The sequence below is a fragment of the Schistocerca gregaria genome, chromosome X (genome assembly GCF_023897955.1).
Source record: "Schistocerca gregaria isolate iqSchGreg1 chromosome X, iqSchGreg1.2, whole genome shotgun sequence".
NCBI lineage: Eukaryota > Metazoa > Arthropoda > Insecta > Orthoptera > Acrididae > Schistocerca > Schistocerca gregaria.
In genome coordinates, this window is record NC_064931.1 from 167,261,925 (window position 1) to 167,280,146 (window position 18,222).

At 45.1% G+C, this 18,222-nt stretch overlaps 1 protein-coding gene across 1 annotated transcript in view; it reads right to left on the minus strand.

The window, feature by feature from the left end:
- The window catches only part of LOC126297952 (myosin-7B-like), a 146,718-nt gene that overhangs the window by 22,851 nt on the left and 105,645 nt on the right, over positions 1-18,222 (minus strand). Inside the window, exon 2 of the mRNA XM_049989273.1 lies at positions 13,290-13,608. Coding sequence (XP_049845230.1) covers positions 13,290-13,608 — 319 coding nt within the window. The remainder of the gene's footprint in view (positions 1-13,289; positions 13,609-18,222) is intronic.

The window sequence follows — 18,222 nt, forward strand, 5'->3', positions numbered from 1 at the left end:
GGAGCCAGAAGGCCCCGAGACTCCAGTACCCAATTCAAGCGCCGGCTCACCATCTGTTCAAGCAACTTGCAAAGAACGTTGGTGAGGCTAATGGGACGGTAGCTGTCCACCTCTAAAGGGTTCTTCCCCGGTTTCAGAATGGGGACAACAAGACTTTCCCGCCATTGTGACGGAAACTCACCCTCGACCCAAATGCAGTTGTCAAGTTCGAGGAGGCGTCGCTGGCAGTTCACTGAAAGGTGTTTCAGCATCTGAGAGTGGATGCTATCTGGCCGAGGAGCGGTATTAGGACAAGCGGCGAGGGCAGTGCGAAATTCCCACTCACTGAATGGAACATTGTACAATTCAGGATGGTGGGTGCGAAAAGAAAGACTCCGACGTTCTATCCACTCTTTAATGGAGCGGAAGCCCAAGGGGTAGTTGGCAGAAGCGGAATACAGTGCAAAGTGCTCTGCCAAGCAGTTTGCAATGACGTTGGAGTCAGTACAAACCGCTCCACTCAGTGAGAGCGCAGGGACACTGACAGGGGTCCGATAGCCATAGAGGAGTCGAATCTTGGCCCAGACCTGCGATGGAGTGACATGGAGGCCAATGGTGGACACATACCGCTCCCAGCACTCCTGCTTGCGTTGGCGGATAATGCGGATAATGCGGCTGGCTTGCGCACGCACCCGTTTGATTGGTTGGTTGGTTTGGGGAAGGAGACCAGACAGCGTGGTCATCGGTCTCATCGGATTAGGGAAGGAAGGGAAGGAAGTCTGCCGTGCCCTTTCAGAGGAACCATCCCGGCATTTGCCTAGAGTGATTTAGGGAAATCACGGAAAACCTAAATCAGGATGGCCGGACACGGGATTCAACCGTCGTCCTTCCGAATGCGAGCAGCCGTTTGAAGGGGATAAGGTGTTCGATTGAGGGATGTCGCTTGTGACGCTGGAGCGCCCGCCGGCGAGCTTTAATCGCTTCAGCGATCTCAGGCGACCACCAAGGCACAGTCCGCCGCCGAGGGGACCCAGAAGAACGGGGAATGGCAGATTCGGCGGTAGTAACGATGCCGGTGGTGACTGATTGAACCACCGCATCAATGTCATCATTAGAGAGAGGCTCAATAGCGGCAGTGGAGCAGAACAAGTCCCAGTCAGCCTTATTCATAGCCCATCTGCTCGGGCGCCTAGAAGACTGACACTGTGGCAGTGACAGAAAGATCGGAAAGTAGTCACTACCACACAGGTCGTCCTGCACTCTCCATTGGACAGACGGTAAGAGGCCAGGGCTACAGATGGAAAGGTTAATGGCGGAGTATGTGCCATGCGCCACACTGAAGTGTGTGAAGGCACCATCATATAATATCCAGAGATCGAGCTGCGCCAATAAATGCTCAACGATGGCGCCTCGACCTGTTGCCACTGACCCACCCCACAGATGGTTATGGGCGTTAAAGTCGCCCACTAAGAAGAAAGGTGGCGGCAATTGGGCTATCAGAGCAGCCAGGACATGCTGCGCGACATCACCATCTGGTGGAAGGTAAAGACTGCAGACGGTAACAGCCTGTGGCGTCCACACCCAAACAGCGACAGCCTCTAAAGGTGTTTGGAGAGGGACAGACTCACTGTGAAGAGAGTTCAGGACATAGATGAAGACGCCACCAGACACCCTTTCATGAGCTGCCCGGTTCTTAAAATAACCCCGATAGCCACGGAGGGCAGGGATTCGCATTGCCGGAAACCAAGTTTCCTGTAGAGCAATGCAGAGGAAAGGGTGAAGGCTGATAAGTTGGCAGAGTTTAGCTAGATGGTGGAAGAAACCGCTGCAGTTCCACTGGAGGATGGTGTTGGCCATGGCTGAGAAAGGCGTGACGGGACTGAGAAGGCAGATTACGCCGCTGGGTCACCTGCTGCCTCAGATGGAGCACCGTGCAAATTTTATCCATTGAGTCTGAGGGACCGGTGAGATTGAGGTCGTCAGCGGATGCAAGAATCTGCACCTCATCCTCAGACACAGAGCTTGTAGGTAGCGGTTGAGTAGTAGCCACCGCAGGTGCCTTGTTCTTACAGGGCTTGAATGTCGTTTTCTCTCGCTGTTCCTTCGATTGCCGTCTTTGAGAGGGCTGATTGGTGTCAGTCTCCGGAACTGAAGATGATCGCGAAGCTCGACGACCAGCAACCTGTGGCTTCTTCAGCCACTGGTTGGCGTCTGCTGTGCCGCTGGTAGGTAGCTGGGAAGGGAGTGACGTAAGGGATGCCTTCCGAGCGAGAGAAGCCGAAGAAGACTTACGCTTCTCCGACTTAGAAGTGGGGACTGGTGTCCCCGGTGGTTTAGTGGGTGCTGCTCCCGAGGTAGATGGTGTGGGAGCAACAGCAAGAGAAGGGGCGCCCATCGTCAAGGGGGCAGGTTAGGTCCTCTGACAGTGAGAGCTAACTGTCTGTGGTGCAGCTAAATGAGCTGGAGCAGGAGTGACAGTGGAGGCATAAGATGACATCATGCGCACGGGATGTAGCCGTTCAAATTTCCGCTTAGCCTCAGTGTAAGTCAGTCAGTCCAGGGTCTTATATTCCATGATTTTGCGTTCTTTCTGTAAGATCCTGCAGTCTGGCGAGCAAGGTGAATGAGGCTCTCCACAGTTGACACAGATGGGAGGCGGAGCACATGGAGTATCGGGATGAGATGGGCGTCCGCAATTTCGACAAGCGAGGCTGGATCTACAGCGGGAAGACACATGGCCGAACTTCCAGTACTTAAAGCACCGCATCGGGGGAGGGATATAGGGCTTGACGTCACAACGGTAGACCATCACCTTGACCTTCTCCAGTAATGTATCACCCTCGAAGGCCAAGATGAAGGCACCGGTAGCAACCTGACTGTCCCTCGGACCCCGATGAACGCGCCAAACGAAATGAACACCTCTACGCTTTAAGTTGGCTCGCAGCTCGTCATCAGACTGCAGAAGTAGGTCTCTATGGAAAATAACACCCTGGACCATATTTAAACTCTTATGTGGGGTGATGGTAACGTTAACATCCCCCAACTTGTCACAAGCAAGCAACCTGCGTGACTGGGCGGAGGATGCTGTTTTTATCAAAACTGACCCAGAGCGCATTTTAGACAAGCCCTCCACCTCCCCAAACTTGTCCTCTAAATGCTCTACAAAGAACTGAGGTTTCACGGATATAAAGGATTCCCCATCAGCTCTGGTACAGACGAGATACCTGGGCGAATACATGTCACTATCATTCATTGCCTTTCGTTCCTCCCATGGTGTGGCCAGGGATGGGAACGATTTGGGGTCATAAACGTTAGCTTTAAAATGAGCCCTTGAACGCTCAGAGACTGCTGGTGGCTGGCCACCAGCAAGAGATGATGTACCACACTTCATTGCAGGACATCCGCCCTTATGCCACCTACTCCGACCAAGGGCCCTCCCCATGGGCGCCACCCAGTCACAGCAAGAACCACCTGGCAGGATGGCCATTGCCAGGAGTCCTGATGCCCCAGGGAGATGGGCATCTACTCCTTGGCATACTTGGGGAGCAAACGGCGCAGGCATCAGTAGAGCGATCCCTGTGTTGTCAGAGGACTACAGCTAACAGGGTACATGGCGGCCCCACCACAACGGACTGGCTACCGTGCTGGATCTTAGGTGCAAAAATGTATAAGATCGTCATCGCAGCGGAAAGCAACACTGCACAGTGCAGCATTGTAATCGCACCCAGGGACGTATCCTCGCCCAAGAGATGGAAGACAAGCGGGACACCATTGCAACGACGAGAAAGCCAGCTAAAGGTCTCAATGCACGACAGATACAGTGCACCATGTAAGGCGCCCTTCCCAATTGGCTCGCTCTTCGGAACAATTTAGAAAGATGGAGGTCAAACCCGAGAGGGGACCATCATATAAGGCCGAAAAGGTTGAGACTCCTTTTAGTCGCCTCTTATAACAGGCAGGAATACCACGGGCCAATTCTTACCCCAGGACCCACAGGGGGGAAAGAAGGACAAGAGGAGAATGGTCTGCCCCCCAAGATGTGTGGGCTAGAAGGTGGAGAGCATTAAGCTTCTGCATGCATGTAGTCTTTAGGTGGCGAATGTGGGGCAGCCATGTCAGCTTGTTATGAAAAATAAGGCCCAAGAAACGGGACTGTGTTACAACATCAAGGAGCTGGTTGCCTCAGTAAAGTTCTGGATCAGGGTCCTCTGTGGGTTGATGACAAAAAAGCATAACCCACATTTTGGAGGAGGAAAACTGGAAGCCATGGGTGGTGGCCCACAGAGGCCCATCGGATGGCACCCTGGAGCTGGCACTGAGCAGGCGCCATCTAGTGGGAGCTGCACCAGGTGCAAAAATCGTCAACATACAATGCCAGGTTAACCAGAGGCCCAACAGTGGTCGCCAGCCCATTTATGGCAGTGAGAAAAAGTTTTACATTTAGCACAGAACCCTGTGGTGAAGTGCCAACTTGAACCCGGAAGAGCTGGTAAGATAAAAACTCGTGGATAATAAACTGAAGGATACCACGTAAGCCCTAGTCATGAGGGTAACTAAAATGTGATGGCGCCAAGCCATGTCATGCGCCTTATGTAGGTAAAAGAACACTGCAACAAGGTGCTGGCGGCTAGTAAAAGCCTGTCAGACAGTTGATCTCAATCAGGGTAAATGGACAGTTGGAGATAAGCCCTGCCTGGAAGCCACACTGATATGGTGACAAAAGGCCCCAAGATTTGAGTACTCAGCATAATCTGGAGTTGATCATCCTTTCAAGCAGTTTACAAAGCACATTTGTAAGGGTAATGGGGTGGTAGCTGTCGACAGACATTGGGATTTTCCCGGCTTAAGGATGGGGGATAAGTGTACTGTCTCGCCATTGTGAAGGAAAAGCACCCACGAGCCAGATGTGATTGAAGACCCTGAGGAGCTGTTGCGTCTGGGGAACGTTCAAGTGTGGAATCATCTGATTGTGAATGGAGTCTGGCCTTGTGGCTGAGTCTTGTGAAGAGCTTAGAGCCTGCACCAATTCCCATTCAGTGAAAGGAGCATTGTAGGGCTCAATGTGGTGTGGGATGAAAAGGAGAGGGGTCTGTTCAACTCTGCATTTCTGCTGAAAAAAGGTAGGAGGGTAGGAAGCGGATGAGAATGCAGTCACAAAGTGTATCACAAGGTGTTCTGCGAGGACCAATGGATCAGTGCACAGAGCTCCTTGGATGTACAGACCCTGGACAGTTGACTGTTGCTGGTGGCCCAGAATGCTATGGACCTTCAACCTAACGTACGATAAAGAGGCATATGTGCCCAGAGAGGGAACATATGGCTCCCGGCATTCCTTTTATTCTGCTTAATAATGTAATGAGCCTTAGAACGAATATGTTTAAAAGTGAGAAGGTTGGACTGGAAGGGGTGTTGCTTAAATCGCTGCAGTACTCGTCGGCAGTCCTTGACAGCGACTGTGACATCCTTGGTCCACCATGTTACCAGTAGATAATGAGGGGGTCCTGTGGATGAGGGGGATATCAGTGCCAGCAGCATGTAGAAGAGCGGCAGAGATGCCTTGCATGACTACATCAATGGAATTTGAGAGGGAGGTGTCAAAGCAGACATGTATAAAGGCCAATTGGCCCTGCAGAATGCCCAACATGGGGGCCTGTCTGCCTGGCAGCAGCAGGGGAATGATAGTGTCAGTGGGAAGTGGTCACTGTCACAAAGGTCATTGATCATCATGGGATGACCAATGTATGGAGGCTATGAGGACAGGGGAGGAGATCGCAAGATCGATAGCAGAAAAGGTGTCATGAACAGCATTGAAGTGGGTAGACATCACTGAGGAGACACAAATCGAACTCCGTGATAAGTTGGTCGATTAGGATACCCCAACCCGTTGATGTGACACTCCCCCCACAGTGGATGGTGGGTGTTGAAATCCCCAAGGAGGAGAAACGGAGGTGGGAGTTGCTGAATTGAGGTAGATAGTGCAACATAAGCAAGTGGCCTACCTGAAGGAAGTTAGACATTACAAATGGTGACTGCCGGAGTCGTTTGCGCTCTAACTGCTATCGCTTCCAATGTGGTACCTAGGGGGATCCAGTCACTAAGGACATCGGATTGAACCAAAGTGCAGACCCCAACAGATGCTATCCCATTCCCAGCCCAGTTCTGACAGAATGCCTGATAACCACGTAAAGTGGGAGAGTGATCATCATGGAGTTGCGTTTCTTGGAGACCAAGATAGAACGCAGAATAAGAGGAGACAAAATATTGTATTTCCAGTAGGTGACGATAGTAGCCATTGCTGTTCCACTGGATGATCATGTGGCATGAGTCCGAGGTAGGCATGAAGGAGCTGAGGAGGATGTCAGGTCACTTTGTCAGTAATTGTCACCGACAAGAATGGGGTGACATCCATGAATAAGATGTCAGATTCAGGTTGCGAGAGAGGAGTTGGCACCTCCGGGGCACCAGGGACGCCTTGTTTTGTGATTTATGTTTATTCTTCTTCTCTTTCTCAGGTGGAGGAGGGCAACTGCAGGCAACTGCAAGATCAGGAACCAAAAGAGAGTGGGTGACCTTGGAGCCCACAGATGGTGCGCCTTGTGACTGAGTGGTGGTAACAGTCTTCTGGCCTGAGAGGTGACAGGGAGAGCATTCCCAGGAGGGAGCCTGATCACTGGCAGATGCCGAAGATGAGGGGGGGGGGGGGGGGACGGCACTTCTTCAGCTGGGGTGGAGTGAGCGACTCCCTGCCGGGAGGTCAGGGGAATGGCAGGGTAGGTGGAGGAGAGAGAGGGGTGGGGCTGGGCTAAGGATGATGATGATGACACCGGATGGAGACTCTCATACTTTTGGCAAGCCTCAGTGTAAGGCAGGTGATTCAGGCGCTTATATTCTAGTATCTCCTTTTCTCTCTTGTAAGCCAGACAATCCAGTGAGTGAGGGGAGTGGTAGTCAGCACAATTAACACACACAGGCAGCAGAACACAAGGGCTACCCTCATGGATGGGGTGGCCACAATCACCACACACAGGGTCCGCTGTACAGCTGGAGGACGTATGCCCAAAACGCAAATCCAAAAAGCACCGCATAGGTGGAGGGATGTACAGCTTCATATCACATCTGTAGCACATAACCTTGACCTTCTCTGGGAGGGTATCCCACTCGAAAGCCAGGATGAATGTGCCAGTATCGGTGCAGCTGTCTTTGCAGACCCTTCTGAATATGCCGAACAAAATGAACAGCACGCCACTCCAGATTAGCCTGGAGTTCCTCATCAGTTTGCAGGGCGAGGTTCCTATAAAAATGACTTTCTGGATCATATTCAGAGATTGGTGAGGAGTGATAGTCACTGGGTCATTGCCAAGATGATCACAGGAACGAAGAGCTGCGGATTGGGTGGCAGAAGCAGCTTTGATCAACAGGTAGCCCGAGCACATTTTACTAATAGGCTCCACTTCACCAAACTTTTCTTCTATATTTTCCACAAAAATAATGGCTTTGTGGTAGTGAATGTATCCCCATCTGTCCTAGTACAGCTGAGGTAATGGGGAAAAGGTTTCAGCCCAAGACGAGGATCCTGGACCTCCTCCCATGGTGTAGCCTGGTAGGGGAAGGTTGCCAGGTCATACAAGACAGCATTTAAGGATCCTTCAACATTTGAAGAGATGGCTGTGTGAGAACTGCCAGATTTTTGCAGCTTGATACACTTCATGCGCCAAGCATCCGCCCTGATACCACCCACTCCGACCAGAGGCTCTCCCCATGGGGGCCATCCAGCCACAGCAATGGCTGTCTGGCACAGTGGCCATTGCCAGGAGTTCCAATGCTCCAAGAAGACAAAAAACTACTCCTTGGGGAGCGAACAACTGAGGTATAAGCAGTGTGATCCCTGTGTTGTCAGGGGGCTCAGCCATATGAGTACATAACAACGCCACCACACGGACTGGCTACACGTGCTGGTGACCTAGCAGGGTGGAAGGGGGCTAGAGTGGGGAAGGAAGAGGGGAACTGAGAGGAAGAGGAATCCACACCATAGATGCTAGGGAGGGAGTTTTTCCCCATATGGCTCACAATAAAAACAGGAAATTTTGAAGTGCAGGTCAAACCTCAAGTGGGTACGGAAATGTCAAAAGGATTAAAGAACAGGCAAAACGAACACAACTGCAACCAATACAGGAAACAAGGGGAACACCCAGGTCAACAAAGTAGAACACCATGAGAGGGGAAGGAGGTGGCAACAGGGAAGTAGCGGGGATACTTGATAATGACATAAAATCTGAAATATAGATAGTACAGAAGAAAAATACAATAATACACAGTCAAATGGCGGTTTATTCTTTTAAAAAATACTGCATGACTGTGACTCAGAACAACCAAAAACGTTTCACAAAGGTGGTTGTTTAAAGGGCTCTTCATGGAATGGCCGTCCACATTTTATTGCATGTGGCGGGATGACATACGACGAAAGCATATGCATTGGAAGGACCTCATGGGTGATAGGACATAATGTTTCATTTCCCATTTGTATTCCATGATTAACTTCCTCTGGGAGGAGATTTGCTTCAAATACTAAGATGAAAGCAGCTGTATCTGTTTGGTTATTCTTTGGACCTTTTTGTACATGCAAAAAAATGGAAACCATGCCATTTGAGATTAATCTATAGCTTCTTGACTGTCTACAATGTAAGGCTTCCTTGGATCAGATTAGAGATTTACATGAGGCAATCCAGAGTACTCAGGAGTCCTGATTGCCTTGCAGTGGACCTGTGTTAAATTCCCATTACTGCTGGGATTTTTCCTCTGTGGGAGGACTGGAACAGGGTTCACTCAGCCTCGTGATGCCAACTGAGGAGCTACTTGACCTAGAAGTAGCGGTTCCAGGTTATGAAAACCGACAGTTGGGTCAGCCATGTGCTGGCCTAACACCCCTCCATTTTACATCCAGTAGTCCCATTGAGTGAGGATGACACAGCGGTAAGTCAGTATTGATGAGCCTGCCGGGGCTCAAGGAGAGAGTTCAGCTTAGTGAAAAGTCATTGGTAAGCTACCCAGTCCTCCACATGTTTCAAGAGCTTGAGATTGTGCAGCAGAGGCGGCCTTAAAAGTGATCCATTGTGCATTTCTCACAGGGAGTCAACTACAAATTTATCTTCAATTTGTTCTACCCAAACATAATGGTGTTTCACTGTAGAAGTATTCCCATTTACTCTAGTACATACCAGGTACTGAATAAATTCTTTTGCTCCCAACTGTCTGGCCCATTAGGCAGACAATGTGGGGAATTGTGTTTTGTGTTTTATTCATCTCATGATGTACATTTGCAATCCATTTGGTTTGCGTATAAGAGACATGTCAAACATTTATAAAACGGTTACAATGATTTTACATTAATAAATAATAGTACTACAACAAATAATAACACTATAAGTATATTTCTTGGAATGTGTAACACATTGTATCCAGCTCAAATTTCTGGTTTGTCCTGCATGAATTCATCCACTGACTACTAAGACTTCAGTGTCAGTACCTCATATAGCTTTATTTTAAGTGGGTGTAAATTCATCTGCATTAACTTGTTCCCTTTCAATTTATTACAAATTTTCATTCCCATGTACTGAGCTCCCTGGGTATACAGTCTGAGGTGGTGGGTGGGGAGCATAAAATTTTCTCTGTTTCTAGTATTACATGAATGGACAAAATGGTTTCTCTCAAATGATTCATGTCAGGTCTACAGAAATATGATAATCTCAAATGTATAAGGATGGCAGAGTTAATATTTTAAGTTTTCTAAATACTGGTCGACATGGTTCTTTGTGATTTGCAGTGCACATATTTTGTATGATTTTTTTCTGTGTTTTTAGTATCCACACTATTTGTCGAGTTACCCCAAAAAACAATACTATACCTAATAATGGATTCGAAGTAGCTTGTATATGCTACTTTGTGTGTGTCAATATCAGTTGCAATTGATAATATTTGCATTGCAAATGCAAAGCTGCTCAGTTAGTTTGCCAGATATTCAACGTGTGCCTGCCAGCTCAAATTTTTATCTACATTTAAACCTAAAAATTTGACTGAGTCAACTTCTTCTATACCTTGGTTATTGTGTACAATCTTAGTCTGCTCACATTTTGACTGTTTGGTTTTGAACTGCATCACAGTTTCTAGGGCACTGAGGGTGCTGATCACAGATCTGGGAATTTTTTTCTGAATCCTGATCTTCAACTAAGAAGTATCAATGGCAAACAGAACTGATGGGGAGCTGATATTTAATGGTAAGTGATTAACATAAAAGATAAATAGGACTGAGCATTATATGGAGCCTTGTGGAACAACCTGAAATAATTATAATTTTTTTTTCCAGTCAGAAAAATAATATATGACATTTGAAGAAATGCTAACTCTTTTCTTTCTGTTGGATGAGTAGAATTTAAGCCATTGTAGGGCACTGCCACTAACGCCATATTTTTCAAGTTTGATTCTGTAAACCATACATTGTTTGTTTACAAACACCTTTGTGAGGTCGCAGAAAATTCCTGGCATCTTATTTCTCTTGTCTAATGATGTGCTTATTTTCTCAATGAAACTGTTTACTCCATCTATGGTGTTTTCCCCCTGCTGAAAACCAAATTGATTGTTTAGAATAACAGAATATTTTGCAATAAAGTTTTGGATTTCTGCAACAGAAATTTTTTCAAATATTTTAGGTAGGACTGGGAGAATTGACATAGGATGATAATTTCCCATGATCTCTCTTGATCCCTTCTTGAAGAGTGGTTTGACTTCAGCATATTTCAGTTCCTCTGTGAAACAGCCCTCTTCAAAACATTGATTCATTATTTGAGCTAGTGGGTTTGCAATTTTATTGTGTACCACTTTAATAACTTTGGTGGGTATTCCATCCCAACCTGCAAATTTCTTGTTTCTCAATGTTAGAATAGCATTTTCTACATCCTCCACAGATACTTTTGAGAATTTTGTAAAGTTTTCAGAGTTTTCACTTAGGACAAAGTGATTTACTTTGTTGTGGCAATCTATTACATCTACATCAGACTTTGCTACATTTATAAAGACTTCATTACAGTACACTGTTATTTGAGTTGGATTTACAATAGTATTTCCTTCAATGTCAATTTTTGAAATTGCTTGGTTACAGGCTTTAACACCTAACTCAGATTTAATGACTGACCACACAGCCTTTGTCTTATTTGTATGGTTTAAAATTAGCCTGTTATCTGCCAGTTGTTTTGCTGCCCTGACAACTCTTTTAAATATGGTTTTATAGAGTCTAACATATTTAATGAAATCTTCTCTGTGTAGTTGCCTTTTCTTTACACTGGAAATGTTTATACCCTGGGTAATCCACTTTTTTTATTTTATTGCTGTATAGTCTAGGTGGAAATGTTTTATTAGACACACCAAGACAACTATTTAGGAATTTCTCAAAGTTTTCATCACTTGAGTTACAATGATCAAAAGGCCATGTTTTCTCTTTTAGCTTCTTACTAAATGTTAGCAAGTTTTCTTTGCTAAATTTCCTGCTTGTATGGGTTCTCACACATGAAATGTTCCTGATCTTTGGCAGCTCAATGAACAATGCACAATGATCGGAAATACCTTGATCTAGACAAAATTTATACACATCTTCATGTACATAATTAGTTAGAACATTGTCAATACATGTCGCTGATTTCCCATTGTCTCTGGTAGATTCAAGGAAACTCAATTTGAAACTGTATTATTTTACTAAGTCATTGAATCTAAGTATGGCTACCATCACACATGATATCAATATTACAATCAGCAGCTATTACAATTTTTTTGTGCTACAAAGGTCTTCTATCATAATTTGAAGCTTAGATAAGAATAGTTCTGTTGTTGGTTCCCCAGAATTCTGTATATTGAGATCATTATGACATTTGTCAGTGAGTCCACTATTTCTACAAAACAGCTCTCAAACACACATTCTTCATTTAAATAATTAAAACAGTTTCTCATTTCATAAAATTTATATCACTATGTAGAAGTATACATGAGCCTCCACATGACTTGTTTCTTCTTCTGCGAAAGTTACTTGCTAATCTGAAGTTTCCTATATCGTTTAGAATTTTAATTGTGTCCTCTGTAAACCAGTGCTCATTTAAACAAGCAACTAACATTTGCACATTCTGACAGAATGATTTCCAATTCATCTATTTTGGAGCTTTTGTTGTTAGAAGCACCAGTGTTTAAACCATTTATATTCCAGCGGATACCATACCTACTTTGACTATTATTTATGGGCTTTAGCACATTTCTCGCCAGCAGAACTGGAACTGTCTGCATTGAAATTTCTAGACCTCTCTGATGAGACAGCCAGATCAGAACAGCCATTGTGACAATTTAATTTTCTATGTCTGATGTACAAAGTGTCTGCCTGATGCCATCTACTCCAGGCTAGGGCTCTCCCTATGGACAAAACTCATCCACAGCAGAGGCCATCTGGCACAATGAGTACTGTCGGGAGTTCTGATGCCCCATGAAACTGGGAATCTACTCCTTCGCATGCATGGAAATTTAGTATCTGAAGTGTGATCCCTGTGTTGTCAGAGTGCTCCACTGAAAGGGTATGTAATGACCCCACCATGTCAGACTGGTTACCACATTGGCTTTTAAGCACATGTATGAGTCTAAGCAGTTATTGTGCACAGATTATCTTTAACACTGTATGTAGTGGATGCTACTGACAGCATTGTTCTCCAGTTATTCCACATTGCAGAAAAAAATTAAAAATGAAGATAAAACCTAGAAGGGAACTAAAATTGGTGTAATATAATTAAATGAAGATGTCAAGAAAATAAAGCAGAACCTAGGCAACAGCCAGGTCAACATCAAAGGCTGCCTTGATGAGAAAGTAAGAGGAGTATAGTTGGAGATGGGAGACTGCAGCATGAGAAAGCAAGGAGATGCTACAATAGATTGGGGGACATTGCTCACCATGCATGTACTAATGACAGAGTTCTGAGCCTCCTGGGGATTGGGGTGGGTGGGGAGGTGGGGGAAGGGGACAGCAAGTGGCATGGACAGAGTGACAGCGTAAAAAAAGTCAGAAAGGAAACAAAGGGGCATACATGAAGGAGATAAAGAAGTATTAAGTGCTGATGATCCCAAGTCAGTAATCTCATCTACAAGCTTTATGTCAATATTACAAATCTACAAAATTTAACTGATCAAATAACTTTCAAATTTAAATAAATAAAACAAAGTAAAATAAAGTTGGCGACACTTTGGTATTTATGAATGACTGACATATGTTTAATATGCAACTGGTTTACCTGCTGCACCAAACTGATTAGATTTTATTCTCTCATTTAATTTGAGAAGCTCAGCTTTTAATCTAAGATTTTCTTTATTAATTCTTTCTACTTCTTCTGCTTTTTCTTTTTCAAAATGTTCCTTTTCATTAATGATATTGATTTTTTCTTTCCTTTCATTTTCAAGCAAGCTTTTCAGAGTTTTTAATTCTTCATCCCTTCTCTGCAACAAGGAAATCACCATTTTTTTCTCTGTCTCCACAACTCTCAAGGCATCAAACTTTCGTTTCATTTCGATTAATTCTATCTGTGCCATCCTTAAAGCATTGTTCTCTCTAACCTGCAAACAAATTGTAAACAAGCAATTTTCAATTATAAATTGGTATCATCTGCAGTACTGACCAGCAATATGACTTCACATTCAGGAACATGCACAATATCATGAATGTGAAAAGAAATCCTACCTTCAGACGCCATTTTATACTGAGTTACAAATAAATGAAATTCAAGCTATAATACAGAAACAGTCATCACATATTGCAAAACCAGGTAAAGAAAGTAAAGAACCACAACAAAGAGCAGCTAGTAGTTGATACAGGATTTCACTGAGGGAATGACTGTGACAATGTTGTATCCTGCTACCAGTGCATGTGACTGATATATAATAGAGGGAATCATTACACACACACACACACACACACACACACACACACACACACACACACACACACCCCTACCTAAAACCTCTTTCCTCATCACCTTAGCCAGCTTCAACCTGACCCACAACTACTTCACTGTTGAAGGCCAGACATACCAACAATTAAAGGGAACAGCCATGGGTACCAGGATGGCCCCTCGTATGCCAACCTATTTATGGGTCACTTAGAGGAAGCCTTCTTGGTTACCCAAGCCTGCCAACCCAAAGTTTGGTACAGATTTATTGATGACAGCTTCATGATCTGGACTCTCAGTGAACAACAACTCCAGAATTTCCTCTCCAACCTAAACTCCTTTGGTTCTATCAGATTCACCTGGTCCTACTCCAAATCCCACGCCACTTTCCTTGACGTTGACCTCCATCTGTCCAATGGCCAGCTTCACACATCCGTCCACATCAAACTCAGCAACAAGCAACAGTACCTCCATTATGACAGCTGACACCCATTCCATATCAAACGGTCCCTTCCCTACAGCCTAGGCCTTCGTAGCAAACGAATCTGCTCCAGTCCTGAATCCCTGAACCATTACACCAACAAAATGGAAACAGCTTTCACATCCCGCAACTACCCTCCCGATCTTGTACAGAAGCAAATAACCAGAGCCACTTCCTCATCCCCTCAAACCCAGAACCTCTCACAGAAGAACCCCAAAAGTGCCCCACTTGTGACAGGATACTTCCCGGAACTGGATCAGACTCTGAATGTGGCTCTCCAGCAGGGATACGACTTCCTAAAATCCTGCCCCGAAATGAGATCCATCCTTCATGAAATCCTCCTCACTCCACTAAGAGTGTCTTTCCACCATCCACCTAACCTTAGTAACCTCTTGGTTCATCCCTATGAAATCCCCAAACCACCTTCCCTACCGTCTGGCTCCTACCCTTGTAACCACCCCCGGTGTAAAACCTGTCCTATGCACCCTCCCACCACCACCTACTCCAGTCCTGTAATCCGGAAGGTGTACACGATCAAAGGCAGAGCCGCGTGTGAAAGCACCCACGTGATTTACCAACTGACCTGCCTACACGGTGTTGCTTTCTATGTGGTAATGACCAGCAACAAACTGTCCATTCACATGAATGGACACAGGCAGACAGTGTTTGTTGGTAATGAGGATCACCCTGTGGCTAAACATGCCTCGGTGCACGGCCAGCACATCTTGGCACAGTGTTACACCGTCCGGGTTATCTGGATACTTCCCAACAACACCAACCTATCCGAACTTCGGAGATGGGAACTTGCCCTTCAATATATCCTCTCTTCTCGTTATCCACCAGGCCTCAATCTGAGGAAGCAACCGTTGGTTGCGAAAGCTAGAAATTTTGTGTGAGTGTTTGTGTGTTATTTTATTGTGCCTGTCTACTGGCACTTTTCCGCTTGGTAGGTCTTGGAAGCTTTGCTTTTAATATATTTTTCCCATGTGGAAGTTTCTTTCTATTTTATTTAAGACTTACCAAACAAGAAAGCACTGGTAGATAGACACAATAAAAAACACAAACTCTCACACAAATTTCAAGTTTTCGCAACCCAAGGTTGCTTCATCAGGAAAGACAGAAAGAGAGGGGAAGATGAAACGATGCGGGTTTTAAGGGAGAGGGTATATATACAGACACAGGCAGACATATGTAAATGCAAAGAGGTTGGGCAGAGATGTCAGTTGAGGCGGAAGTACAGAGGCAAAGATGTTGTTGAATGACAGGCGATGTACAAGGGGTGGCAACTTGAAATTAGTGGAGGTTGAAGCCTGGTGGGTAACAGGAACAGAAAATATATTGAAGGGCAAGTTCCCATCTCCGGAGTTCTGATAGGTTGGTGGGAGATGGGAACTTGCCCTTCAATATATTCGCTCTTCCACTAATTTCAAGTTGCCGCCCCTTGTACATCACATGTCATTCAACAACATCTTTCCTCTGTACTTCCGCCTTGACTGACATCTCTGCCCAACCTCTTTGCATTTACACATGTCTGCCTGTGTGTGGATGTGTGTGCAGATGTGTGCGTGCGGACGTACGAGTGTATACCTGTCCTCCTTTCCCCTTAAGGTAAGTTTTTCCGCTCCCAGGATTGGAATGACTCCTTACCCTCTCCCTTAAAACCAACATCCTTACGTCATTCCCTCTCCTTCCATCTTTCCTGATGAAGCAACCTTGGGTTGTGAAAGACTGAAATTTGTGTGAGTGTTTGTGTGTTTTTTTAGTGTGTCTATCTACCAGTGCTTTCTCCTTGGTAACTGTCAGTCATCTCTCTCTCTCTCTCTCTCTCTCTCTCTCTCTCTCTCTCTCTCTCTCTCTCTCTCTCTCTCTCTCTCTCTCTCTCTCTCTCTCTCTCTCAAAAATATGTTATGTGGACATGTGGACATGTTAGAGCTCATTTTATTACTTCTCTTCAAATCACATTAATCATGGAATGGAAGCACAGCAACGGAACGTACCAGCACGACTTCAAACACTTTGTTACAGGAAATGTTCAAAATGTCCTCCATTAGCGAGGAAACGTGCATCCACCCTCCATCGCATGGAATCCCTGATGCACTGATGCAGCCCTGGAGAATGGCGTATTTTATCACAGCCATCCACAATATGAGCACGAAGAGTATCTACATTTGGTACCGGGATTTCGTAGACAAGAGCTTTCAAATACCCCCATAAATGAAAGTCAAGAGGGTTGAGGTCAGGAGCGCGTGGAGACCATGGAATTGGTCCACCTCTACCAATCCATCGGTCACCGAATCTGTTGTTGAGAAGCGTACAAACACTTCGACTGAAACGTGCTGGCGCTCCATCGTGTATGAACCACATGTTGTGTCGAACTTGTAAAGGCATATGTTCTGGCAACACAGGTAGAGTATCCCGTATGAAATCATGATAACGTGCTCCATTAAACATAGCAGAAAGAACATGGGGCCCAATCGAGACATCACCAACCATGCCTGCCCAAAAGACCACAGAAAATCTGTGTTGATGACATGATTACACAATTGCGTGTGGATTCTCATCAGCCCACACATGTTGATTGTGAAAATTTACAATTTGATCACATTGGAATGAAGCCTCATCTGTAAAGAGAACATTTGCACTGAAATGAGGATTGACACATTGTTGGATGAACCATTCACATAAGTGTACCCATGGAGGCCAATCAGCTGCTGATAGTGCCTGCACATGCTGTACATGGTAAGGAAACAAATGTTTTCCAATAGCACTCTCCACACAGCAACGTGGTCAATGTTACCTTGTACAGCAGCAACTTCTCTGACGCTGACATTATGGTTATCGTCAACTGCACGAAGAATTGCCTCATCCATTGTAGGTGTCCTTGTTGTTCTAGGTCTTCCCCAGTTGTGAGTCATAGGCTGAAATATTCCATGCACCCTAAGACACTGATCAATTGCTTTGAACGTCTTCCTGTCCGGAAACCTTCATTTTGGAAATCTGTCTCGATACAAACATACCGTGCCACGGCTATTGCCCTGTGCTAATCCATACATCAAATGGGCTTATACCAACTCCGCATTTGTAAACATTGCACTGACTGTAAAACCACGTTCATGATGAACACTAACCTGTTGGTGCTACATACTGATGTGCTTGATGCTAGTACTGTAGAGCAATGAGTCGCACGTCAACACAAGCACCGAAGTCAACATTACCTTCCTTCAATTGGGCCAACTGGCGGTGAATCGAGGAAGTACAGCACATACTGATGAAACTAAAATGAGCTCTAACATGGAAATTAACCGTTTCCGGACACTTGTCCACATAACATATTTTCTTTCTTTGTGTGTGAGGAATTGTTCAGAGGTTTATAAATAAAACGTTTATTTGTGTTACTTTGATAAGTTTCATGTATTACTAGGTAAAGTCAGGCATCAAATCATTCCCCAAACTCTAAACCTACAAACGACATCTATCAGAAATCAAAATAAAAGATTTTTCAAAAGAACTAGAAAAACAAAGCTGGGATGAAGTGTATAAGGAAACTAATGCGAATATGAAATTCTCTAAATTCTCCACATTGTTTAAATTTAACTTTTTTGAAGGCATTTCTAAAAGTATGCATGTCTGTATCAACATCTCACAAAAACAGATGGATAACAGCAGTTATTAAGAAGTCCACCCAAACACTTAATCACCTCAGTTCCATGAAAAAGATTCGCAATGATCCAGAATTCTTAAATTTCTATCGTAGATACAAAAAGATCTATAAGAATGTGCTGATTGCTGCAAAACAGTCAT